The sequence below is a fragment of the Colletotrichum costaricense genome (assembly GCF_030867565.1).
Source record: "Colletotrichum costaricense strain IMI 309622 chromosome Unknown Scaffold_5.1, whole genome shotgun sequence".
NCBI classification, from domain to species: domain Eukaryota; kingdom Fungi; phylum Ascomycota; class Sordariomycetes; order Glomerellales; family Glomerellaceae; genus Colletotrichum; species Colletotrichum costaricense.
This window is the reverse complement of record NW_026848234.1, coordinates 3,063,641-3,088,482: the sequence shown is the minus strand read 5'-3', so window position 1 is coordinate 3,088,482 and position 24,842 is coordinate 3,063,641. Positions and strand designations below refer to the sequence as shown.

General features: G+C 53.4%; 8 protein-coding genes across 8 annotated transcripts; 3 read left to right on the top strand and 5 right to left on the bottom strand.

Annotated features, from left to right (window-relative positions):
- Nucleotides 1–1,082: 1,082 nt before the first annotated feature.
- Nucleotides 1,083–1,754, bottom strand: CCOS01_06176 (uncharacterized protein; the record flags this gene model as incomplete). Its single annotated transcript, XM_060454346.1, has 2 exons — nucleotides 1,083–1,620; nucleotides 1,747–1,754. The coding sequence occupies 2 exons, from the start codon at nucleotides 1,752–1,754 to the stop codon at nucleotides 1,083–1,085; spliced, it is 546 nt and encodes a 181-aa protein (XP_060316118.1).
- A 235-nt stretch (nucleotides 1,755–1,989) lies between these two features.
- CCOS01_06175 (uncharacterized protein) lies at nucleotides 1,990–2,937 on the bottom strand (the record flags this gene model as incomplete). Its single annotated transcript, XM_060454345.1, has 2 exons — nucleotides 1,990–2,330; nucleotides 2,433–2,937. The coding sequence occupies 2 exons, from the start codon at nucleotides 2,935–2,937 to the stop codon at nucleotides 1,990–1,992; spliced, it is 846 nt and encodes a 281-aa protein (XP_060316117.1).
- Nucleotides 2,938–3,720: 783 nt separating this feature from the next.
- Nucleotides 3,721–5,541, top strand: CCOS01_06174 (amidohydrolase; the record flags this gene model as incomplete). The annotated part of the gene is made up of 3 exons (XM_060454344.1): nucleotides 3,721–4,179; nucleotides 4,232–4,700; nucleotides 4,757–5,541. 3 exons carry the CDS (start codon nucleotides 3,721–3,723, stop codon nucleotides 5,539–5,541), a joined length of 1,713 nt encoding a protein of 570 aa, XP_060316116.1.
- Nucleotides 5,542–6,147: 606 nt separating this feature from the next.
- On the top strand, nucleotides 6,148–7,692 carry CCOS01_06173 (uncharacterized protein; the record flags this gene model as incomplete). Its single annotated transcript, XM_060454343.1, has 1 exon — nucleotides 6,148–7,692. One exon carries the CDS (start codon nucleotides 6,148–6,150, stop codon nucleotides 7,690–7,692), a length of 1,545 nt encoding a protein of 514 aa, XP_060316115.1.
- A 667-nt stretch (nucleotides 7,693–8,359) lies between these two features.
- Nucleotides 8,360–10,085, bottom strand: CCOS01_06172 (methyltransferase; the record flags this gene model as incomplete). The annotated part of the gene is made up of 10 exons (XM_060454342.1): nucleotides 8,360–8,417; nucleotides 8,511–8,936; nucleotides 9,027–9,146; nucleotides 9,221–9,258; nucleotides 9,324–9,361; nucleotides 9,435–9,564; nucleotides 9,631–9,653; nucleotides 9,722–9,807; nucleotides 9,875–9,909; nucleotides 9,957–10,085. 10 exons carry the CDS (start codon nucleotides 10,083–10,085, stop codon nucleotides 8,360–8,362), a joined length of 1,083 nt encoding a protein of 360 aa, XP_060316114.1.
- A 2,135-nt stretch (nucleotides 10,086–12,220) lies between these two features.
- Nucleotides 12,221–13,630, bottom strand: CCOS01_06171 (Opy2 protein; the record flags this gene model as incomplete). Its single annotated transcript, XM_060454341.1, has 1 exon — nucleotides 12,221–13,630. The coding sequence occupies one exon, from the start codon at nucleotides 13,628–13,630 to the stop codon at nucleotides 12,221–12,223; it is 1,410 nt and encodes a 469-aa protein (XP_060316113.1).
- A 1,399-nt stretch (nucleotides 13,631–15,029) lies between these two features.
- Nucleotides 15,030–15,351, top strand: CCOS01_06170 (uncharacterized protein; the record flags this gene model as incomplete). Its single annotated transcript, XM_060454340.1, has 2 exons — nucleotides 15,030–15,200; nucleotides 15,268–15,351. The coding sequence occupies 2 exons, from the start codon at nucleotides 15,030–15,032 to the stop codon at nucleotides 15,349–15,351; spliced, it is 255 nt and encodes an 84-aa protein (XP_060316112.1).
- An 8,595-nt stretch (nucleotides 15,352–23,946) lies between these two features.
- CCOS01_06169 (uncharacterized protein) lies at nucleotides 23,947–24,815 on the bottom strand (the record flags this gene model as incomplete). Its single annotated transcript, XM_060454339.1, has 2 exons — nucleotides 23,947–24,583; nucleotides 24,616–24,815. 2 exons carry the CDS (start codon nucleotides 24,813–24,815, stop codon nucleotides 23,947–23,949), a joined length of 837 nt encoding a protein of 278 aa, XP_060316111.1.
- Nucleotides 24,816–24,842: the final 27 nt, after the last annotated feature.

Genomic DNA, 24,842 nt, shown 5'->3' with positions numbered 1-24,842 from the left:
TCAGGGTCCAGGGGATCTACGTTTGTATGTGTATGTGTGGTCTTCTAGTCTAAATCTCCGTGTCTTTACAATACATACTGCGCCAAAGGCGACAAGGCTATCTTCCATTCGTATGAACAGTAGATGTGTGGCATCCTTTGGTGGGATCGATGCGCAAAGGGTCCGAAACCTGCGTCCTTGGTTCCACACTTTGGACCCTATTTTCGTTTCGTGACCCTCCCTCTGACGACAAAAGGAAGATGGGCAAATGGGCATCCGTAAGGAGGGGATAGAGAAGTGTGAGGGTGTCGTCGGACCCTGATTCTGGGAAAGGGGTGACGTCCCTTGCAGTTCATTCCGTCGGGGAGGAGGGGACTGGACATGGGGTACATTCAGACATTGTTACGTAGGAGGAGCCAGGCAGGCTGTATCCGTACATGGGTGATGAAAAATGGCCAAGGCTGGCCAGAACGACAGCTTCGGGGGAGACCTCAAAGTGATTTTGCCCTCCGTTTGTTGTCGCAGCTGCGAGGTGAGGTCAAGGTGAGCGTCCAGCCCCAAGCCCATCAGCCCAAAATCAAGTTTTGGAGGGTCCTGTGGCTGGTGACGTCGAGTTGCGGTCGAGGGAAGGGAGCCCATTGGGTCCAGCCTCATACCCCTGTCTCTTGCCTGCGCCAGGGGGTAGTAGAATTGTTGATTCCGCCAATTAGAGTTGTGGCACATGCGAAGGTGTGGCTGACCCGGTAAATCAAGGTTCCTACCTTATCAAGGTACCTTATGATGTCATGCGTAACGGTTGGTTCGTACCACAGCAGATAGGTGTGACAAGTCACACCTTTACGGACGGGTCTGGACCCAAACGGTTCTCTTCAGTTTCTTGTTTTCTCCCCCAGTTAATGATCAAAACGTAGATAGACTGGGTGACTGGGACGGTCTGACCTTCCCTCTTTGTGTGTATCACACTGGCTGATCTCAAAGGTTAGTGTGTTGTTGGACGCATCGTTTGTTGGTGTGAGAAAAGTCGCAATGGGGGAGGGAGTGATAGGCATGGGGGATTTGCGGCCGCTGACGACGGTTTGGCTGTGTACTTCTCACACTTTCAATCATTCGACGTCAGTTTTTGCGGGTTCGAGCCTTCTCTGGCCTCTTGTTTGGCCACGGATTCGACTCCCCCGAGCGAGGTCAAGAGAATCCTCTCGGGTCTGGGATGAGGTGGAACGGAACATCACTGAGGGGAAATGACATAGCTGGTGGTCTTGGAACGGTGATCCCCTTGATGGTGCAATTTGTCCGGTCGTCAGACGCACGGCTCCTTCTCGCTCATGTGTCGGATTTTCTAGGCCAAGGAAGATAATGATGTTGGGGAAGTAGAGAGCAAATGCTTGAAGCGCGGAAAGCGATGCTGTCAAGGCGCCCACGGTGCCGCCGTCCCCAAACCTTGTCCAGGTCTTCCTGCCACTTTGCGTATACAGAGATTTGTTGCCATCCTTTTCGGGAAATCTTATCCTCATCAACGCTCCTGTCCATCTGTCTGCAACGTCTACAGCCAAGTAGTATATGGCTTGGCAGAGTTGGCTCCTACCACCGCAGCGAGGACCGCAGTGAGCGCGGTGAAAAAGAGCGACTCCGTGCTGGGCCTTCCTCGTTCGTATGGGATTGTTATGCAGGCTATTCTCCTGATATGGCCATGGGTGGAGGTAAGATGTGGGCTAGCAGATTACGGTGGTATGGTTTCCGCCAGTTTGAGACACCCTTCATACCCTTCACACTTCCATTTGCAATGATGAGAGGGGTTGGTTCAGTGGAACTGCGGCTTACTTCCTGCGCGAGGGAGAATGACCCAGCGCGGCAGTATTGCTTTCCTTACATCGAGGACATCACCATCGAGGTAGCTCACCGCGCCACTGAACCTTCTGAGAGATTGACTGTATTCTTGGTGCCTTGAAAAACCTTGAACAGCACATGGTTGCCATAGGCTCCGACCATCAATACAGTCCAAGATTACGCCGTCTAGTCTCCGCGCCCAGAAAGGTTATCCTTGATCCTAGCCAAATCGTCGCTCGAAAACCCCAAAGCCCCAACGACGTACCCCTCCCAGCCGCCATGCGCTTCCTGCAATGCCGCGATAAACGCATCCCAGCACGACGTCCGCAGGCTGCACAGGTTGTAGAAGCCTGGGTGCTGTTCGAAAGTGAGACTACCGCCGCCGGCACGGGCCTGCTGGAGGAGCCGCTCCCTCGCTGGCTCGGTGCCGACGCGCGAGAGCATGTAGTCGAAGCGGACGTCTTCGGGCGCGGTGCCCGCGAGAGATTGTAGGAGACCTGCCATCACGCCGGTGCGGTCTCTTCCGGCTATAAGGGGGTTTTCCTATTAGTTGGGCTTGGCTGGCGGCCACGCGCCGCAACAGTATTTGGCCTTCTCTCCATTAGAATGTCCAGGAAAGGTATACATACCGGTACAGTGAAAGAGAAAAGATTCCTCGGGCTTGTCGCGCACGTGCTCCAATATGGCTCGGTAGATCGGCCGGTATAAATCAAGGACCTTGAGATACTCCTTCCGAAGTCCAACTTCGCCCCCGGCCTCGACAAAATCATTCAGGTCAGGCGGGGTGTGGGCGCCCGCACTTTCGAGCCATGTGTTTGCAACTCCTGCGATCTCTGGATCAGGATGCTTCCCGCGTTCCGCAGAGCTACGAACGTCAAAAACCTGCTTCACGTTGGCGGCCAGCCAATCGAGCGCCTCTGGGTTCTGGTTGGCGACTTCGAGCATGCCGCAGCGGTAGACGAGACCTGGACGGACGCCGGAGCCGGGCACGGCACCAAGGTCGCGGATGTTGATGAGCTCGGGGACAGGGAGGAAGGGTGGCGTGCTCAAAGCCTGCTGCAAGAGTTCGGAGGGGATTGGGTCGTGTACGTCTCGCTCTGTGAGAGCTTCTAGCTGGTCTCGGGTCATGGACATTTTGGCGATGAACGAGCTTTTTTATTCTTAAGTTGGAAGAGAAATGAGGATACTGGCAGTATCAAGATAGGATATCTCAAAGGAGGAGGAGAAGACTATCTTTGAGTCGACTGTCTGTTGTTGGCGGTGAGGCAGACGGCAGCCTGGGGCAGGCAACATCTGCGCCCTTCAATAATTGAACGGAGGTTGTTGGAGTAGACGTTTTGGAGTTGTAAGCAGTCCTGTGTAAGACGCGGACAAATGTAGCCCGCCCCCGTTGAAACAAGCTTCTTGAAGCTTTCTGGTGACAGGAGCTAGTGTTCATTCCACGAGACCGTCATGTGGCGCCAAGCCCCGAATATTGAGGTCTAACTATTGATATTACCGTTTGCGGACTCTGCACATAATGACAACGCCTCAACGTTCTGTGTGGCGGCAGTTTGCAGCAACGGGGATCTTGTAAGGGGCATATTAAGCCGTTTGCCCGCAGATGCACTTAAATTCCCGTGGCCAGATTCCTCCCTCAAATCGTGGTGCATAAATGGCATGTCTTTTGCCATGAAAGATGTTGGACATTCAAGGACACTGGGTGATGAAGTTAAGGATACTGGTTTAAAGAAGTATCCCTGAAGCTCTCATCCCTGCTTCCCCATGCCTGATAAGATAACATCTCCTTATCAAAGATGGCGATAAGGATATCGACTTTCCACACCGAATTTCAGGACGTTGTCTTCCAACAAAGCAAGCCATTTGACTCAAATTGAGACACTAATTACCTCGATGAGTGGCTAGAATTTCAGCATCATGTCCTCGAATCCGATTTTGAGGTGGGGACTGGGCCTCTCAGCCGCCGCGGCCGTGGTCGCAATCGCCGTCGTGCGCCTCCAGCAGCCCCTCTTAGGCGACATCGATGACACCCAAACGTACTGCTACCAAGGCATCCGTACGCACGACGAAGACCAGCCGTCAGCCCAATGCTTCACTGTGGCCGACGGCAAATTCACCCGTGTGTTCCCATGGGATGATGCAAGCTTGACCACCACGGCTGGCTTCGTCATCCCTGGTCTGTGGGATGGCCACGGTCACCTGAGTCAGTATGGCGAATTTCTCTACTCGGCCGATCTGTTCGGAGCCTCTTCTTTGGATGATGTTCGGGATCGCTTGAGGGACTACGTCGACAGCCATCCCGATGCCGGCACCAAGAATGAATGGATTCGAGGGATTGGCTGGGATCAGTCGGCGTACGGACGAATGCCGACCGCTGTGAGTCCTCTTCACCCCTCTCTGCCCAGTGATGGGTCTAATTCCCGATCAGAAAGACATTGAGGAAGATGAGCTTCTGAAGGGCAAATACTTCATGCTCGACCGGATAGATGTCCACTGTTCATGGGTGTCACAAGCTGTGCTCGATCTGTTGCCTGCAGATCTCCCAGACGTGCCTGGCGGTGAGATCGTCCGCGAGCCAGGCATGGGCGTCTTTTGTGACAACGCCATGGACCTGATCTACAACTTGTGGCCGAAGCCTGGACCCGAGAAGAAGCGGGCATTCATTGCAGCCGCCATGGCCAAGTTGAACGAGGTCGGTCTGGTTGGTATGCATGATGCCGGCGTCTTTCCGCAAGAGCTCGACCTGTACGCCGATATGGCAGGCACGGACGACTGGACTGTCCGCGTGTATGCCATGTTGGAATGTGCTCAGCGAAATACCTTCTGTCCCGAGGACGCTGCTCGGGTGTTCCGTGAGGATGACTCGTTCAGCGTCAAATCCGTCAAGCTTTTTGCAGGTATGTTTTCTGAAATGTTTGACATGAAAAGGCCCACTGAGACTAACGTTTTCCAGACGGCGCTCTTGGAAGTTGGGGAAGTGCCATGATCGAGCCATACAGTGATCGTCCCGATACCGCCGGCTCTCTTCTTGTCAACGGATCGACTTTGAAACAGCTTGGACGGTCCTGGGCATCCGTCGGATACCAGGTCAACATCCACGCCATCGGTGACCTGGCAAACCGCTACGCCGTCGACGCCCTCGAAGCTGGCCTGCGAGATGTATGCCCCGGTGAGAACCTCGCAGATTGCCAGGCCCGACGACGATTCCGCATCGAGCATTCGCAAATCATCCACGAGGATGACCAGAAGAGGATCCATGACATCGGTATTATACCATCCATCCAACCGACGCATGCGACATCCGATATGAAGTACGCCGAACTACGACTTGGGGCAGAGCGCACCAAAAAAGAAGCGTACCGGATGCGGTCACTCCTGGACGTCCACCCGATCCTAGGCAGCGACTTCCCCGTCGAGCCGCCCAATCCCTTCCAGGGTATCTATGCTGCCGTCGCCCGCAAGAGCCCCCATACGGGTTACGGCGTCAACGGAAGTGAAGATGGCTGGCATACCGAGGAGGCTCTAAGTCTCGACGAGGCGTTGCTAGGGTTCACCAAGGGCCCGGCCTACGGTGCCTTCATGGAAGGACGAGCCGGCCTCATCAAGGAGGGCGCGCTGGCTGATTGGGTCGTGCTGGACCAGCCTCTGGAGGACTTGGACCTTGACGAGCTGCGGGAGCTTAAAGTCAAGGAGACCTGGGTGGGCGGGAAACAAGTCTACGTGCGGGACTATGAGTGACGGGCTACCAAGGTTCACGATGAATGATTTTTAAAAAGTTCTCTCGGCTTCGTTCCATACTTACCTACTCTGACATACTCAAGACCGCTTTTATTAGGGGATCTGTCTACGCCAACGACTTTTTATGCCCAAGAGATATGATTCCATCAACACAACTGAGACCGACCTGTGCTGTTTTCTCATTACATTCGCTTTAATCGTATGGATGGCTCTGACTGGCCTAGTCGAAAGATAGAAAGGTAGCCAGAGGCATTCGAGACGAAGTTTTCTAGGTTGGTACCCATCTTATCCACCGTCCATCTCACACTCCAGTACTATATGGACAACGAGGCACACGTATGACTTGACAAAATCATACACCCTCCTATCGATTTCCGTGGTTCTTCTTAAACCTGTTTTTCACCGGAGATTCTGTGAAAAGCTTCTTCGCGGCGGAAATGGCAATTCTGTTCAGCCTCTGATATTTGCTTCTGTTATTGACTCTTCAAAGCAGGACTGTCGACGATCTTCAAACATTAGTATCTACGAGATACATTGGAGAACTCTCCCCATCCACAACGAGATTACCCAAGACGGTATCGAGAAACAGCCACGATGCCGTCAACAATGTCAACCAACAGCGCGACAGCCGCCCGAGCCTGGAGCATATACATAATTGTATTCCTGATGCTCATGGTCTTCTCAATGACCTTTGGCGCCTCCATGGTGCAGGTTTCCGTCCAAGCATACCTGCGAGAATCCATCTGCCGGCAACTCTACGGCTTGCCCCAGAAAGTTCCCATCGACCACGGTCTATGTCACGCCGACGCCGTTAACAAGGAGTTCGAGTGGACCGGTGTCGTCGTCCTGGTCTGCCAGTCCGCCGGCGGCCTCCTGTCCGCCTACACCATGGGCAAATGGGCCGACGTCAATGGCCGGCGCGGGGCTTTTGTCTTGAGTGCCTGCCTCTGGGGCCTCTTCTCCGGCATCCTCATCACGACTATTCAGACTTCATCACGTGGCGTCCTGTGTTTCCTCTTCTTCGTCATCGGCGCTGGGAAGACGTCCGCCGAGGTCGCCGTCTTGGCCATGACGAGCGACACCACCAACGACCAGCAGCGCTCGAAACACTTTGGCCTCGTGGTGTCTTCCGCCCTTGCCGGGCTTGTGGTCTCGAACGTCATCCACAGATATGCTCCCCCCTTGGCCCTCGAATATTCGGCTGTGATCGGCTGCGTCGCCTTCTGTGTCGGCACCTGCTTCATCGTGGCGGTTCCCGAGCCCCTACGCACGCAGCTCGAGGACTTTGGAGGCGAGCCTCCCCCGGAGATCCTCCCAGCCAACCAGGCCACCAGGCCGCTGCACCGCGTTCTCTCCGCCCTGAACACTTTCCGCGCCATGCTCCTCCTTACCACCCTCGGCCTCGTCCTCGCGTTGGCGAGGACGGCACCGCCTTCCCTCGACGTCTACTTCGTCGCCAGGTATAGCACGATCATCCACTTACCCTCCACAACGACCCTCCGCGGCGACGTCGTGAGCTACTGGGCACCGCTCATCGCCATCGTCCTCATCACCTGCCTCCTTCTCCCCTCCATCTACGGCTGCTGCTCCTCATACCGCCGACGTGTCCCGGGCGACCGCATCGCGCTGCGGGACTACCGCCACCTCCTCCTCTCGTCGGGCCTAGTCGTCCTCACCAGCGCCGCCGCTCTGTACAGACACTACCTCTTCTTTCTCGTCGGCACCCTCTCCGCCGCGGCCCTCGCGGCGACCATCCCGGGCCAGTGCTGCTCCCTGATGCTGTACGGGCTCGGCGTGGCCGTGCGCTCAAAGTACGCCGGCCGGCTGTTTGGCCTCGCGGCGACGGCGGAGTGCGCGGCGACGCTGGTGCTCGGCCCGGCGATCGGTCTCGTCACGCGGGACTCGCGCTGGGGCGGTCTCGCGGCAGCGGTGGTCTTCTCTGCTTCGGTTGTCGTCTTTGGGGCCGTGTGGCGTGCCCAGGCGGTTTGTGATGCTCCGACGTACGAGCGGCCCGGCGCCGGGGGCGGTGGCGTAGAGGCTGGGATCGAGCTTTTGGATGTGGGAGGACTTGCGGCGCCTCCTCCGACGTATGCTGCTCACCAGGAAGATCGCCCTGCTCCGATGCCGATACCGGTACCGATAATACGTTAGGTTCTGCCAAAGGTACGGGGAAGGATGACGTCTCGGTTCATAATCGGTGGAGAAGATCACACTGTTGAAGGGTCCATTACGGGAAAGGGTAGAATGATACAAAAGATGTTCTTGAGGCCTGTGTTGTGTGACATTTGCAGCGTATGCTGCTTTGTGCACTTGTTGTTCGACTTCGGTACGAGAGTAGTCAAGTGTATTTGAGACATCATGGTTATTGGGAGAGATCGCGAGAAGGCTGTTATCATTTGCCACGAATCGTGTTCATCAGCTTCAGAGTTTCGACGCGACCGACCTCTCTCAGAATGCAAAGTAGCAACGGACAGGCAACTTCTCATCGGATTGTGGCTGAAGTCATTTTGCCTTCCCGGAGAGAGAGAGCGATATTGGAGCGTACTAGTAGTATGATTGCGTATAATGACCGATGGAATGAAGGTGTCATAGCCTTTCAAACGGATTCTTGAATCCTGAATATGCCTTTCTTGTGCTTGAGAAAGTCTAAAGCCCCTCTTACGCATAACCTAAAGTTCTATAAGAGTTGGGGAAATACGCCGCTCTTGTGTTGCCTCTTACTAGAGAAGCATTTGCATGACAGAACAGGAATTCTCTATGAAGCCTGTTACGGCCAGAAAGACGTGATGAGAAAGACTCGTCTTGTTGTCGTAAAATGTTAAACCTCAGTCTGCTCTTCAGGCTCCGCAAGCGGTTTCTGTCCGTACACAACGTCGCTGTTTGACGATCAAAATTAGCATCTCATCCTTGGGGCGACTACTGGCCTTTGGACATGCTCAAAAAGCATCCCAAAAGAAGTGCGAACTCACAATTCAACCAAAGCGCGGAAGGCGGGCGGATTGGCCTTCAACTCGTTCCTCACGCCCATGATCTCCACTTCGACTTCCTCCCTCGTCCGTCCGAGGACTTCGGTAAACATCTTCATGGAAAACCCCTCAAGACCATCAATGGTCAGGACCAGATTCATCATGCCCAGGTCCTTGTAGTGCCGGTCCTTGGCCCACGGCGTCAGCGGCGCCTTGTACTTCTCCGCTGTGACGTTGATGAAGCCCGCCTCCCGGACGCGGCCCTCGTGCCCCGGACCGGGGGTCGGGTCGCGTCCGACGGCCCGGATGGCGCTCAGGAAGGCCTGGTTCCACTTGTACGTGGCGTGGTCCTTTGTGTAGCTACCATCCTCTGAGTAGAATTCCGGGTTCATGTCGAGGAATTCGACCCAGCCGCCCGGGTTGAGGTGGCTGAATTTTCGGGCAGTCGTCGTCAGCATCAGTAACTAGGTGCGCGTTCCTGCTCGAAAGGGGGCAGGAAATGGGGAGGTGGAGGTTTACTTGTAAATGTTGCGAACCAGCTTGGGCCAGTCCGTGATTGAGGCTGTCATGTATCGGCACATGATGAAGTCGTACTTTTTGGTCTCAACCCAGGGGCTCTCGACGTCGTCGATCTCGAACCTGACGTTAGGAGGAACCCTTCTCATTCCGTCAGCTATAATCGAACAATCAGCACCCGGAAAAAGAAAACTGACCATTGGGGCTGAATGGCGCTCAAGTCATTCCCGTAAACCTATGCCACAGCATTAGCCTTTACGATCGGTGAGGGGGGCGGGCACACATCGTAGCTTAGCTTACCTCGGCGCGTTCAAAGATGTCGCCCATTTCAACAGCCCCTGTAATGATTTTGTTCTGTCAACTCCCACCCTTTCCACATCAAGGCTATCTTTCGAATGGGTTCCCTCATACAAAGTCCAGTGCCCGTTCCAATGTCAAGGATTGATTGAATCTTTTCCCAATCGAGAGGAGCATGGAAGAGCTTGCTGCCCGTTGCCTTGACAATCATAGCATGAGCGAGATCAAGTCGATCCATCTCCTTCTAAAACGTTTTGGGACTTGTTAACCATCTGGCTTTCGACTTGATGATTAGAGACTCGTAACAAACCTCGTCATTGGGGAACTTGTAAGCTGAAATTGCATGTCAGATCTTGTCGAGAAGAGAGCAAAGTAGCGAGAGAAGAGGTTGAAGGACGTACTGCCCGGCCTGTAAGCGTGATACCGTCGTCCATACTCGACGGGGTAATCAACAACGCTTGATGATAGCGAGGCGGTGAAATTGGAACTGGAAGCACGAGCGCTTGGTCAGCGCCGGGCGCTCATCACTCCTTCATAGTATGGGGGCATCGTACATGCGCTCATCAATTGAGGAGGTATCGTCAGTTGTCTAGCAGTTGTCCATGTCAGCGATGCTATCATCAGCCGCTAACAAACCCGGAACAGGTCACCAACATTGTCTTCCTCCTCAGGCTCAAGAGGTGCCGTTACGTTGGGTGTTGGAGTTTGTGCCGTTGTCGTCGCTGGGCTCTCGGCCTGTACAGCGGCTGGAGGTGAACCGGCCATTCCTGTTTCCTGGTTTCTCTCCTCAGCGTACCAATTAATTCAACTTGGGGCCGAAGAAGGAAGAAGAAAAAAAGAAACTCTTGACAGAGAAACAGAAAGAGCAATGGCGATACGCAAAGCTTCAACAGCATCCACTCTCTAGGGACAGGATTGAAGGAGGGAAGGAGGGGGTTTTGTAGGCATCTAAGCCGGTCTCCATAGTTGAGCGACATGGGTTCGATGAAATGAGAAGGGGAGAAAAAACCTGCGGCAGGCTGCAGAATCTCCAGAACCAACAGAGCACAACTAAAAGGCCCAATTGGCTGCGCTCCGACTCCTCATTCGCATGTATATGCAAGTCAAACGTTGGTTGACGCGTCTTGTCGTCCAACATCCGACCCATTGCATGTTTACCAACGCCCTTCCCCCCTCCACCCCCTCTCTCTTCCGCCTAGATGGGAAGGCGATTATGCCATCCTTGCGTTGACAAATGCGGGTGCTCAATCGTCAATCCCCGGCGTTGGGCATTGTTTGCTTCGCAAGTTTTTCGGCATTGACGTAGCTGCTTCTTTATCGAGTCCCTAGGGTAGTCAGACTTGGGAGGGACCCGTTGCATACTTTTGTCCCTGGTATCCTGATGTTTGAATTTGACTCCGTAATAGCCAGCGACATCCCGTCAACGAGATCCGTCGGTGCAGCGTAGACCGTAAAGTCAGTCCCGTCCACGACCCGACGAACAAGCAACACTCCAAAGATCACCTAGCTCACCGAATAGACAACCCTACCAAGCTCACAGAAACCAAATAGTCATCGCTGAAGAAGCCGCTTGCAAGGCCCTCTAGTACTCGTTTCTCATCTCTGTCCCCTTCCCTCCCATCTTCAGAGATAGACAGAACCGCAACTGCCTTACCACAGCTCACGCCGTACCTTACTAGATTCACGCACAGATCTACTCAGCTATAAATCAGGACCCAGCTGCTCTGAACAGTTTTCACTTCACCTGGTGCTTCGCGAAGGTTCCAGGCGCCTGAGGAGATGTGAAGTGAAGGTACGTTGACGCGACCTATACCCCTCAAAGCTTGTGATATATAGTCAAACAGTGGCAGCGTGACTCACACCAGCAGCAGACAGCAACTCCACACACTTTTACCTCTGATTACTTTTCGTCGTCCGGCTACTGTATCTACTTGAAGAAATACGGCCTAGGACGGGGGGAGGCTGGAAGGTAGCAAGACACTGATTTAGATATACTCGGAGGCAGAAAACTGTATCCGTATGTTGTCCCGGCCGACCTAATTCATTGACGAGATCAATGAATGACCAAATATCTGTATCCCGCAGAATATACACAATCATGCCAAGTTGCAGAGGAGCAACTGTGTTGAGAACTGTGTATCCGATTTTATACTACCTACTTGGCTAGTCCCTCGCCGCTTGTAGGTAATTCAGTTGCGTCACTATCAACTAGCAGACTCCCAAGGGGTTATTGGTTTCCAGTAGATCATGGAAAATGAACTCACTTCTACTACGAACAGGCCCAGGTAAGTATCGTAGCATGAAAGGCTTATATCTTACTCGTGGCTCAGGGGATCCACGATACAAGCTACGATGTATTAGCATCTTGCCTTCTTCAGCTAAAAGACAGTCCTCGTCAACGAAGGGAGACATGTTACCAAGAGGCCTCTTCGTGTCCAGTTGCTCATAGTAACGGACCTCGCAGTGATGTCATTTTGCATCAACCACTAATATGGAGCTCAAAATGTATCATTCACTGGTATAAGTCACTTTATAAAGAGTAGGATCCGTAAAATAGTGGATGAATTGTCACATTTCTATTCAATGGACATATCGGTAAAGGCGTCAATGGGTTGACGTAAACCCCTATCTTCATTCCATAGCCCTTCCATAAGTAAAAGGTAAATATCCACGACGCCATTGCCTATCCATAATAATCCTGCCCATCCAACGTCGTCCCTCGGTCTGGTCCCGTAGGCCTGTTCTGACCGGGTCGTCTAGCAAAAGGTAGATACGAGAAAGAAACATGGGAGGTCGTCCCTGATATATAGGCAAGTAAATAGTGTAAGTAAATCGTGATCAGGGCCGACGCCCATCATATGGTGGTTTTTTTTTCTTTTTTCATTACTTTTCATCTTGTCTTAATCTTTCGTGGCGTGTTCATCGCCGAAGGGACTACGTCCCCTCTCGTAAGAACTTGTCCTTTGAGACCGTCTGTCGGGGCCGGCGGCGGCTCGCCTTGTTGCCTCCTCAATCACGGCACTGAGACTGTGGTTGCTACGAACAGCAGCTGGGGATGGCTCAGGAGGGTCGGAGAAGGGGCCCTGATCGACTGACGGGCTTTCATCGATGACTGTCACGGCAGCCGGTTCGCGGGCGGCCGCGGTGGTGCTGGGTGGCAGAGGTGTGCCTGGTGCCGAGATCTCTTCTGATGTTGATGATGCCTTGGATCCAACGCTGACTTGCTTGGGGCCGTTGCCGTTGCCTACACGGACTACCTGCACTCTCTGGACGGGGGCGGCGGTGGCGGTGTTGGCATTGTTCAGGAAGGTAGATCCGACACTGAATGTGCTGTCACGGCTCTTGGGACGGCCAGGAGCGTATTTTTCGTAATCGACACTGGGGACGGGAGGAGTGCTGCTGCCGTTGGTGCCGACACCCATAGACTTGACACTGACCACAGCGGCCTTGGCTCGCATACCAGTCTGAGCGGGGGCTACAACAACCGCATTCTTGCCGTAGATGGTGGAAGCGATACTGGGGGCGATGCTAGATCGAGGAGCATACGAGGTTCTCGCGACAGACGTGCGGTCAGAGTAGCCAGAGATGCCAGAGTAGGTGGAGTCGCGCAATTCGCCAGGGACAAAGAAGTGTTGCTCTTCGTACGGCGACGGGCTGCTTGCAGCGGAGTTGGAGGCGTGCATCGGGATAGGGGGAACAGGAGGGACGAGCAGAGTGGGTGACGTAGGAGTGGCTCGGTTTGTGACGCCTGGAATATAGGCAATCTGGATAATATTGGAAGCGCGGGTGAGTACTGTTGATGCAATAGAGTGAACGGTGTGTGTTGAGTCGCGGTTGGTTTGTCGTGGCTCGCCAGTGCTCTTCTCGTTGATCGTCTTCTCGTGGGTCGTCTCGGCATAGGACTCCTGGATAATTGACTGTCTCTTGGTCTTGATGAAGAACCTCCAGACAAGATATGTGGCGATTGCGATGACGACGAGACCGCCGATGACACCGCCAACGATTGCACCCGTGTTGGGCTTGCTGCTTGATGAGGATGATGATTTGCTGTCGTCCTTGGCGCAGATGGCCTGGGCACAGGTGCTACATGTCGGGATGGTGAAGGAGCAGAACTCGTCGGACTTGCAGTTGGTAGGGCATGTCGGTGCCTTGTCCTCACACTTGAGGCAGCCGTTCTGTCTGGGCAGGATGACTATGGAGGTCATGTCAGCAAATGAGGTTCGAAAGGGGGCGACGGTGATGTCTGGTGACGCACCAGCTTCCAGCTCCTCAAGCGAACGGAGGTGCAGGTTAGGGTCGAATTGAGCCATGATGATAGAGGAAGAAATGGCCTGGGGATGAAATGAGAAAAAATAGCCAGCGACGCTGATCGAGCGATGCCGATCGACGAAGCGAGACCGTTAGGCGTAGAAGGTGTCGATCAAATCGGAGGGGGTGATCAGACGGTCGAGGCGAGTGGACCGTTGGTCGGTACCAGGGAAACCGCGAGTTGGGGAAACGGCAGTAGATATAGCGAATGGATAGAAAAACCGTCGGGTAGATGAGACAAGTCGCAGTGTACTAGGGGTGACGGATACACGTTGAGGAATGGATTCGTGGCGAGGCGAGGCTGGCGTGTGGGCGTTTGCTGGACTGGAATGGACGGGTCGATGTACGAAGTGCGAGGGAATTCGGAGCGGATAGAGTGAGAGCGAACGAGTAGTAGTATAGTAGTAGTTGGGATAACGAGTGGACGAAGAGACTAGCTCGGCATTTGAGGTGGTGGGAAAAAAGAGGCGACTAGGCGATTGAAGTGAAAGACATCAACGGCGGTTTGTCGTTTGTCGGCCGCAAGTCGACGTCGACGGGTTGACGGGGCTTGAATGTCTTTTGTCGTCGACGGGATCTTGTCTTGGTGGGCGGCGACTGAGAAGCTGGAGATGTTGGGTGGAGGAAGAGACGGAGGTGGGAAAGGGCTGCTATGAAGGAAACGAAAGTGAGCAGAGAGAGAGAAGCAGTCAAAGACAGACCGGCGCTGGGCTGGTCTTGGCTCGACTTGGCTTGGCTCGCGCTGACTGGATCGACCGGGGGTGTGATGGAGAGGGGGAGGGATGAATGGGTTGGGATGGGACGAGATGGGTGGAAGGATGGCAGATGGATGGGATGGATGGTGAGAAAGAGTGTGAGATGGGCTGCGTCCTGCTTGGGCTTGGTGCTGGTTCTTCACAGGCGTTCGGCGGCAGGCGGAGCGCAAGCTGAAAGGGGAGACGGGGGAACCAAGGACGAACACCAACAGTGGAGAGAGTGGAGGTACATGCTCTGGTACCTTGCCTTAGGTAAGTACCTACCTTAGGTACGGAGCACATAGATACGTATCTTTTAATGAGGGAAAGAGGTGGACTGGCACGACTTTCCGGTTGGAAAAGGCGCAGGTGGGAGGAACCTAAGGCAAGAGGGGAGGGGGAGAGCGAATCTGCGGGACACAGGCACGAGATTGAGAGGGCAGGGGGTATGCTGTTAGCGAAACGTGAGGACCGGGGCAACTCCCTGCTCTGATTGGTCATGGTCCCCAGATGGCAAGAGCAAAAGGGGGGGCACTGCTCGCTTGTGGATCCCTTGATTCCCCCGACACCCCTGGCTAGAGCCGGGCGAGGGTCCAAGACTTCCAGGGCAAGGCCTAGAGTCTGGACTGTGCAGCCCGCCCATCCACCACCATGAACCACAAGGACCATGGGAACCCCATCCATCAATCTCCTCTTCGCTGCATACTGCAAAGTGCCAACACTACCTTCCTCCGTCCTTGGGGAATACCGCGACCAACTCGACCAAGGCAGTAAAGTGCCCAGAAAGCGCTGCACCGTTCGCACCACCGTCGACCCTCCAAGTACCTTACACAGTACCTCGGGCACTAAGATAGGTACTATTCAGTGTGGTGCACGCTGTTTGTGACTTTGTGGACATTACCCAGCGCGCCATTTTCCATCTTTTCATCACCTCGCCTCCAGGTACGAAGTATTGCCTACCAATCAGACCACGCCAGAGCCGGAATTGACCCATCTCCACCGTCTTACGCACTCTCCACGACTCGACAACACCATCTGCGGAATATCACTTCCACCCTCTCCATTGAGCGATATTGGGAGAGGCTCCCATCCTGATGATCCTGATGGCTGCAACTGCAGACTGCAATCTATCATCTGCTGTCTGCCCCCGCGTGCCCTACCTCCATCCTCATGGCGGGCTGGCTGTCGAGACGCACCCATGCTCACTGACTAACTTCGCAGAATGCTTGGTCAAACAAGCGAGCTACGCGGTTGCTACGCAGCTCGGCAGTGGCAGCCCATCATCCATGGACCATGGATCATGGACCGTGGACCATGGTTGCCATCCATCCAGCATTAATGTTGTTCGTCAATACAATAGAGTTCGTGCGTCTCAACCTGACAACCCGCCCGTCGTCCGATACGAGCCAGCGAGACATGACACGGCCTTTCTCTACTAAATCGGTAAACACAAGCTCTGGCACAGAATATTTCGTCCCAAACAGGATAACCCGATTCTCGACAAGTTGGACCTCTTGTGAGAATAGGAAACAAAAAGGGATACCATTCCCCAGCTTCCCACAATTATGCTGTTTCCAAATCTCGCAACACTTGAAGAAACCCGGCCTCTTACAAACCTCCTGTTAAGCTTCAATTCGCCTGGTACGGGTCGACCATTCTTTTCGTGCCGTCGACGTCGCACCGTCCCAGCTCGGGTACGTTTGGCATCCGGATCCCTTACAACTTTGGTCCTGCAGCGAGAACCTCAGTCGGCCCATGCAGCAGTACACCACGCCAGAAACATCACGATTGCCGACTCAGCCCCCCCGTTCCGACTCAGAAGATCTCAAGATACGAACTCAACTGAAACGAATGGGGTCCAGTGACAGCGACAGCGGGACGACATCATCACGGACGAGCTAATCGCGCCAGAAGGCCGTCAAAGGGGACCGTGAGGGTTGACAACCTGGGCTGACGATAGTCACTCAAAACGCCTTCCCGTGTCAGGCCTCCCTGTCTACTCGCCTGCTGTGATTTGCAAAGAAAAAAACCCACAGCAGTTTTCACCATGAACCAGCGTCGAGCATTGATCGAGGCTTGACTCTAGAGTATGCTCCTTGCCTAACCCGCGCTGTGTTTCCAACATTGTCCCCGCTGCCCCTGCCTGTCTGCGAACCGAATACAGTCAAGCGGAAGCCAAATCGTCAGGGCCCTGCGACATGTTCGGGGGCCGTCATAACGGAGGGATCCTGCTTAGCACGAGAAAATTCCGTATTCTGAGGCATTGGATCCGAAACTTCGAAACAGACAACGAGAACGTGCGTTCGCGTGGCCCTGGAGGCCATGAGAGCTCTAGACCACGAGATCTGCACTCATCACTCTAGGGATTTTCGTCTTGGCCTTGTGTGAATGGGGGGACAACAGTAGAGTTCCCCCTTCTCATCTGACAGCAAGCAGCGCTAGTCGCTCGAGACTGAGAGAAAGATATTTGTGGAACCGGGGGCTTGGGCGATCACTTCCAACTTACGCATATCCACCTGCCGCTCTCCCGCCGAAAGTGCTCAAGCTTTTAGCAATGCTGTGCCGGGCACCACCGTCCACCACCGCATCGCACGGCGCGCACACACGCTCCCTCGACCTCTGGGTAATGCAGGGCATATCTTAGTGTCCGGCGGACCAACCGCCATGCCGCGTGGTGAAGATGGCAGACGTCGCCAATCCAGGTCTCATACCTACCGAGCGCTAACACTGCGTTGTGCATGCTCCGGCAGCCCGCAGGACGGCATTTCGTGCGTATTGTTAGCACTGCATAAGTTTGGCTTCGGACTTTCGCCTGCTGACTGTGCGTCCTGTCCTACTCGGGCTTGGTATTTTTGCTATCGCTCCTGTCCCACTCTCAGCTCCGATCGGTTATACTGAGCGAGGTAAGCACGTGAGTCAGTTTGCTTCGACTATGCCAGCTCATTTGATATTGGTTTGTCACGCAGCTGCACTCGACGCCAATCTGGGTAAGCCACGAGATGACAACGAGATGAACCAAGAGCGGCATGCAAAGAAGAGAGATTCGGGATGCAGAGGGAGAAGTTGGTTCGTCAAGGGCACTGCAGCCAGTTAGCCACTGCTGCTGTCAAAGAAGCAACTCTTCGGGCTGTCAAACCTTCATCCAAGTCTTTTCTCATCTAGAATCGGGTGTCTCAGCCAATCATGGGCCCTCATTCACCGGAAAGAAGCAACGTCTAAATTCTATTTACCATCCCCTTCCCTGTCAGAACTCTTTTCTCGCAATCCTTGAGTGGTTTTTTTTTTTTTAAACAACAACCTCTGCATTGCCGTCTTGATTAGCCACCCGCAACACACAATTAATTACCTCTCGGACCAGGGCGTCCGTTTTTCCTTTTCACGACTCTCCACTTTCCAAATCTGGCCCATGCCATCTACCAATGGACCAATCGCAAGCTCGTAGACTGCGCTGTGCAAGTTCCCGCCCGCGGATGTTGGCCGCCGCGAAGCTGAGTTTTCTGGAATTACTCCAGATCCGGTCTTTCCATGTTCCAAAAGATCATCATGAACTCTTCGTTTCTTTGTCCATTTCTTTGCTTTTCCGAGAACTACTAGTGTGATTAATGACGCGGGCACCCGCTCCGAGGTGGGAACTGGGTGACTACCTAACTACCTACCTACCGCCTTTCTCCCCGCGCCACTCTTTCTTCCCTCGCGAAACTCGGATGAATTACGAAGGATTAGACTCGCCAGCGCGGTTTTTTTTCCAGGGTGCTGCAGTGCACAAAGAAAGCCTTGGCAGGTCTTGGCCTGTGAGGGCAACTCAGTCTACGGAACTCGGTATGGGAGTTCCCCTCCGTTGGACACGTGTAGTTGAGGTCTCTCGTCATCGTTAGTTTGCCACGGCGATACCTCTTCCGGCGCCGGCAAGACTCCCCGGGTTCCGGATCCGGGCAGTGGCGGCGGAGGAAGAGGAGGAGCGGGAAGAAGTAGAACAACGTCAATTGGCAGTTTTGCGTGATTTTTTTTTTCGTTTCTTGGACTGATCCAGGATGAGACATCACGTCCGTTGGACACGCGGCGAACGAGATCGAAGCGGCGTTGCCTGTTCCGGCGTCCTGGGCATGTACTCGGAAGTTGTAAGGGCCGACTATGATGGGCTTTTTGCCCCGCTCTCTTCTTCTTCGACAATTTTCTTTGGGCTAGAAGATGGCTTTTGAGGCTAGCAGGGCGGGTGGAATCCCTCTCGTTTTGCGTTGAGCTCTCTCTCGCGCGCGCGCGTACTCAGAGAGGGTGAGCCATGTATTGTGACGATGCTTAATCCGGCATTCATCGTTGATCGTTGGTCGGTCCGGGACGGTGAGGGTTATCTCCCCGACCTGGAAGCCTCGTATAGAAGCCCAGCTCTCCGATTCTAGAAGGCTAGGGAATTTAGGACGTTGCTGAACGGTTGTCGTTTGACACGTGATGGAAGTACCGAGACGGGCTACGGGTACGGCCCCATGTAACCCTTTCCGGCGGTCTTGCGCGGGTTTCCAAGAAGAACGGCTGCGAGGGTTTCCAGTGTGAGGCTGGAGGGTCAAGTGGTGTCGTGGATTTCAGCCCAGCAAAGGCTGGAATGGCGTATCGAGTACCTATACTGCTCTTCTTGGGATGTGGGACTTGAGTAGGGGACTCGGTTCTCAGCTGGAGATGTCTCCAGCTCTTTGGGTTTTGATGTTTTTGATGTCGTGAGTTGGAGAGCGGCTGGTGGTGGAGGCTATGTTATCTTGTGTCACCTTGCCTTTGATGTCTACTTTTGGAAAGCTTCAGCGCGGGGGGGTCAGATTGAGAGTATGTTCCGATGCTTTGAAGGAGAGAGATTTTTGCTCCTCTATTTTTTTTTTTGAGTGACATGTAGTCTACGCCTCTCGACGTTCTCCCTGCCATGTAGGATGAATGGAGAAGGTGGTCTTGATATCTCACCCGGGACTATCCGCTTCGTTATTAGGCATGTACCTCATAGAGATCTTTATGGCCAAAGAGTCTTGACCGGGTCTCTTATGTGACGAGACATCTTATCGTCCCATGATTCGGGTTCCTCTCTCTCTATACCTGTTAACAGAGCCTGAGATCCTGTCCTCTCGAACCTGGAAAACCAGCTTTACCTTGTGTTTGTTCGTTTTGCCCTTGCTGATTACTCGAGCGATGCTTTGCCTTGTATATGCCACATCAACCAAGAATCTCCCGTCCTTTCATAACTTGAACGTCACCCATCAACCCTCGCCTGCATATTACCCCAGGTGCACCCAGAATCACTGCCTGATGAAGAAAGAATCACTGATTATAAACCCCTTCGCAGGCGGTCAAAATACACCCTCTTGTCCACGAACTGATGTGTAACTACACAGGAGCTCTTCAACCTCATCAACGCGAATACGAGAGTCGGATATCTTAGTCTCACTGGCTTTGGAGCATGATCGAAGCTGGATGGGATCGAGCCTCCGAGGGAAGTCATGTACAATCATATTATTGGAAACCATTCAGCAACGTGGTCCCCGAAGTGACCCCTACTCTATGCCCCCAGACTCGTTTTTAAGCCCAATGTATTGGGCTTCAATGTGAGTTACCCAACAGTACTCAATGCATGGCATTTATACACAAGTTGCCTGCTTCAGACATCTGCTACTATCCAAGTAGTTTTCGTATCGTGCAGATATCCAGTAATAGTCGATCCATGAGTAAAAGCCGGGCATTTACGAAAAGCCGATAGCCTCTATCCATGCTTGACCATGAGCTCAGTCACATCGTTATTTCCGTTTTGTCAGGCGTGCTCTCGATAAGCCATTGAACCAAACAGGCAAACAACTTTCACCTCTGGGAGATGCTTCCCAGAATCAATTAAAAGTCATCCAGGTGCATACTGAGGCGGCTGGCGCTAACATGGCAACCGCAGCAGTGATCGAAAGTCATATTTTGCGGTCTATAGTGATTCTTAGTGTGCTGACCTCAACTGTGAGCCACCACCTTGTTAGTCATATGCTGGATATGTAGAAAGTTCACTCGATTCGTAAAGACTCACATAACGAGCCAAGCCCCGTGAAAAATAATGTAACGCCCGTACCTTCCCTACTTTCCCTTCCTCCGATACATGCATCTAATGGATACAACTGAATAATACACCGGAAAGCCCCAGTCCCAATACCTACTCATATAGGTCACCCTCAAGTCCATTCCAATCGCCAGATAGCAGGCGCCCCCTTGAGGGTGAGGTCAAAATTGGCTGGGTGGTGGAGGGGCTCGAGTCCACGCAACAGCCTAATCGCTGAAGGCTAAGAGGTCCCGAGCTCACGTCCGAATATCCCAGCATGTGCGCCATAGATGTAGTCCCCATTCGCCACCGGGGGGGGGGGGGGGGGGGGGGGGCGCGTCAGCCCCCAACGCCGAAGAGGGAGGGGCGAAGGGGCCCCCCGGCGCCGCCCCAGACTCCCCAGGGGTGGGGGAGATGGGGGGGCCCCCGGGGGGGGGGGGGGGGGGGGGGGGGGAAGGGTTGAACTCTTTTTCTTCCCGTAGGTCTTGAGATGGTACATTGTCGGTAGATAGGATTCGGTCGACAACTTTCTTTTCCCCTCGAGATACTAGTGGGTGTAGGTGCACATGGCATCTACGCAGGATATAGGAATAGATGGGGAAATGTAGCTATGAACGGATGAGGACGGTTGAAAGGGTGTTTTCACCTCCTGAATTATTTGTAGGCAAACGGTCAATCGCCGCTTTCTAGACGTACTTTACAGCGCAGTCCCCGAGTCCCGCGTCCCATCTTCGTGCTCTATCTGGGACATGCCGTAGCCTCATGCCAGCGAGATGTAGACCCGTGCGTGCTTCCAAGTAAGCAAAAGTTCAAGTAGGTTTCCTCCAAGAGTCTCAGAGACTGATACCGAGGCGTACTGAGGCCATTGTCGGTGATCTTTGTCTGACAGCATCGTGGTATTTATATGCGCAGCCTCGTCCACGCTCGGCACAACGAATCTAGATACAGGAGATATATATGCCATTACACAACGAAGAAAATTCAATATATGGAAGGCGGAAAACTATAATTCGTAGCCGCGAGAATTGACAGTTGATAGCTACATCTATTAGACCTCCGCGCTCGTCTATCGCCTCGTTCAGTTCCTGAAGGGAAGGGGGGATGTTGAAGGAGTTCCGGGCCGTATCGTACGCCGACAAAATCGGCCATAAGACGCAGCGGAGTCTCATTCCTTTCTTCAAACAAGAGGGGTGATGACATGGTTACGGATGCCGAGGGGATGGCTATGGATTGAGGCATAACCCTAACATGACAAAAGTAACCCGCCAAAGATTGCAGGGACGGGGAGATCAGAAAACCTCTAAAAACGCAGTGTACATTCCGTCGTAGCAGAGATGAATGTACCCCCTGGCCGAGACTCTCGCCTGCTTCTATGATAGCTCGACAGAGGATAACCCCCATTTGGGCACATTCTCGTAATGTACCTAATAAGTATAGATATGACGGTTCTTAACCTCAACTTCTCACGTGTCTCTGAGACCTGATGGCAAATTGATTCTCCCTTGTCAGAGATACGTATTACCGCTCTATCCTTCGTCTGACACTTCTTGACTATTCGAAGTTTCAGGATGCGGTAGCGTGGGCCGCTCGTCTATCACACCCGACTGACTTTGCTGCCTTTGTTGATAGAATCATAGCTCGACGACGGTAATAAGTATTTTGACACGTAGGCATTAGCTCGACGATAGTAAACGACTGTCCCGAGAAGGTTGAGCATGCTCTGTCCTCACCGACTCAAGCTGAACCACGATCCAAAGAGCTGCCAATCGAGAACCCCATCTTATAGAAACGTAACCCCCCTCCGTGAAGCGGAGCTAGGTAGGGCATTCCTATCTCAAGCTCGACTTTCCCGAGACCAGCCAGAATCTCAACACCTTTTCTTCCACGACGGGCCCCTGTGACGAAGAAAGCCTCGTCCCAGAGAAGTCAACAGACCCGCAAGCCCAGTTCCTTGCCCTTCTTGCTCGAGAACAACTGAACGAAGAGCTAGCTTCTCCGGCTCTCCCTAGTCGTCCTTGTTGACGTCCTATAAAAGAACTGATCTTCTCCACAATGAGACACCGTTGGAAGAGACCGGACCTTTTCTCTCTCCTCCTGGTTCCCCAAACCCTATAAAACCCCAGTCAATCGTTAATAACATGTCAGATCTCACCAATCTAGTCTGGGGGATCCGATCTGATCCGATCCTGCCCCTCTCCCCGCACAAAACGTGTGATAATTCATGTCAAATATGATCACCCATGGGACAATTCCCGGCGGACAAATATGTCATATTAAAAGTCTTGGCCCTTTATCGTCCAATGCACCACCGTCATAACCACGGCGGAAACTCTAAAGCCAAAGAAGAACAACAGTAAAAGTGACATCACGAGCTCAGAAATCGTACTCGTAAGAGAGTGAACAGTTCAGACTTTTTTTTTTCTTTGCTTCGCATCAGAAACATTGGTGAACCACTCGCGGAAACCCAAGAAGGAAAGTGTTCAAAGATTCAGAGACATAATTGTTGCAGAAAAACCGGACGAACCACTGTCAGGCTTATTTGTGTCAGCAACACGAATTGACTTCAGACTTCCCGAGGCTCCGACATCTTTTTGCTGTCCAGTGCTCTCTCTCTGACCAGCAAAACGTCAGGAAGCAAGCAGCCCCCCGGCGCGAGCCGCATGATGTCAGTTAGTAGGTTCATTTGCTGCAAACACCACCTCAATATGGTAAGTTGGCCCTGTTCCCCCCTAACGCCTTAAAATAAGCTTGGAAAAGAAAGTAGATGCCATCGCCTAGTCAGTTCTTTTCTACCCGATTGAGAAATGAATATAGATACGTAGGACTGGCAGAAAATGGCTGCCTGTGTTGTGCACCACCATGCTACTCAGCCCAGTCCCCAGAGCCTCCGATTTGGTCTACGTTGTGTACTTCCGCAACGGTATCAGGAGCTCAGCGTCATCTTCAGCACTGGAAGGTTCATACCTGCCTAACCCAGGAACCGGTTTGGAAAAAAACCCAAAACCATTAATGGCCGAATATTCGATCCGATGTTCTCTTTCCGCGGATGAGCTGCCACCAAGCGCATGAGGGACCTTGCATACTTGTATTCTTGCAATACCGAGAATACCGAGGCAAAGCGTACGCGAGTCAGGAAGTTGGGATGTTGTCATGGCCGAGCTCATCGCACCCCGCGCCTCACGTTCAGAATCTCTATGGATGGCGTCCATCCGATGTTGGGACCGGGAGCCATTCGCAGTCTGATACATGATCTCCTTCTGCCACCGAGACACGTCACTTGAGGCTCGGCTTCGCCTCCGAACCATGACCTACCTACGCATTCACTCGGGCTTTTTATAGTCCAGTCCCGATAAGCCCTCCACATGCCGGGCAAGGTGGTGCCCTGATTGCTCATTGAGCGAAAACAAGCTTCCGAGGCCTGCCATCTGTGGCTTTCCTGGGCTGGCAAGGCTTCAATGACATCGGCAAACTTTTCGCCTGGCGGTCATAGCATTGAGTTGCGGGAGGCCCCTTTACCCCAGCCCGTCGATCGCACTCACAAATAGTACCCCATCTGTAACGCAAAAGTCCGCTGCAGTGGAGGTCTCAGGGGAAAGTGAAAGACGGTGTGAAATCGCTGGTTACCAGTCGTTGGAATAGCCGACGGCTGACGGTATCGTTCCACCAACCAGCGCCGCAACGGTGAATGCCCCAGCCTCGCCGCAGAGACGGGCTCGCCGACCATGCAGTCGGGACACCCGCGCTGGAAGAATGCACTGGCGCGCCGGAGAGGGCTGTAAACGGAGCCGGGATTCGGAGTCACGGCACTGAAGCATCGCTCATCCAGGAGCCAATCCCTGGTTCTTCTCGTCCGAGCATTTGATGGGCGGAATGAAGTAATTGAAGGCTGAAGGCGAATACGATTGCGACTTCTTTTGCCATGGTTCCTGAGGCTGAAAAGCGTCATCTCATGTCCACAGCTGGAAAACCTGGGAGAGTGGCCGAACTGGATACGGGTCGTGGATGTTGGTTCGCTGTCCAAGCCAGAAGGTTGAAGGTTCAAAACCCCGTGTGAGGTGGAGAGGGCCCGGTTGCCGCCCCTCCAAGCAGTGCAAATAAACGAGCGTAGAGCCGACTGATAGGCGCGTAGGGCAGAGAGGTCGTCGATATTGTTGGATCCCTCCGTCTGTGTAATGCAGAGTAGTACAGATACTCTGTTGCACGTGTGCAGTCCTTGAGCAAAGGGTTCGTGTGGCCACTGAGGCTGATGATGGCTGAGGTTCGGAACTGGCCGCAAGCGTGCTGAGTAGTAGAACCCATACTCCGCCCAACAGCAGGTATTTGATTTTGACTCGTAGCGAGGCGTAAGCAGCGGCTCACTGGGCTCGGGGCAAATTCCTTTGTGACAACAGTGGAAGAGTGCATTCATCCCGTCCACCGCCAAATGTGTTA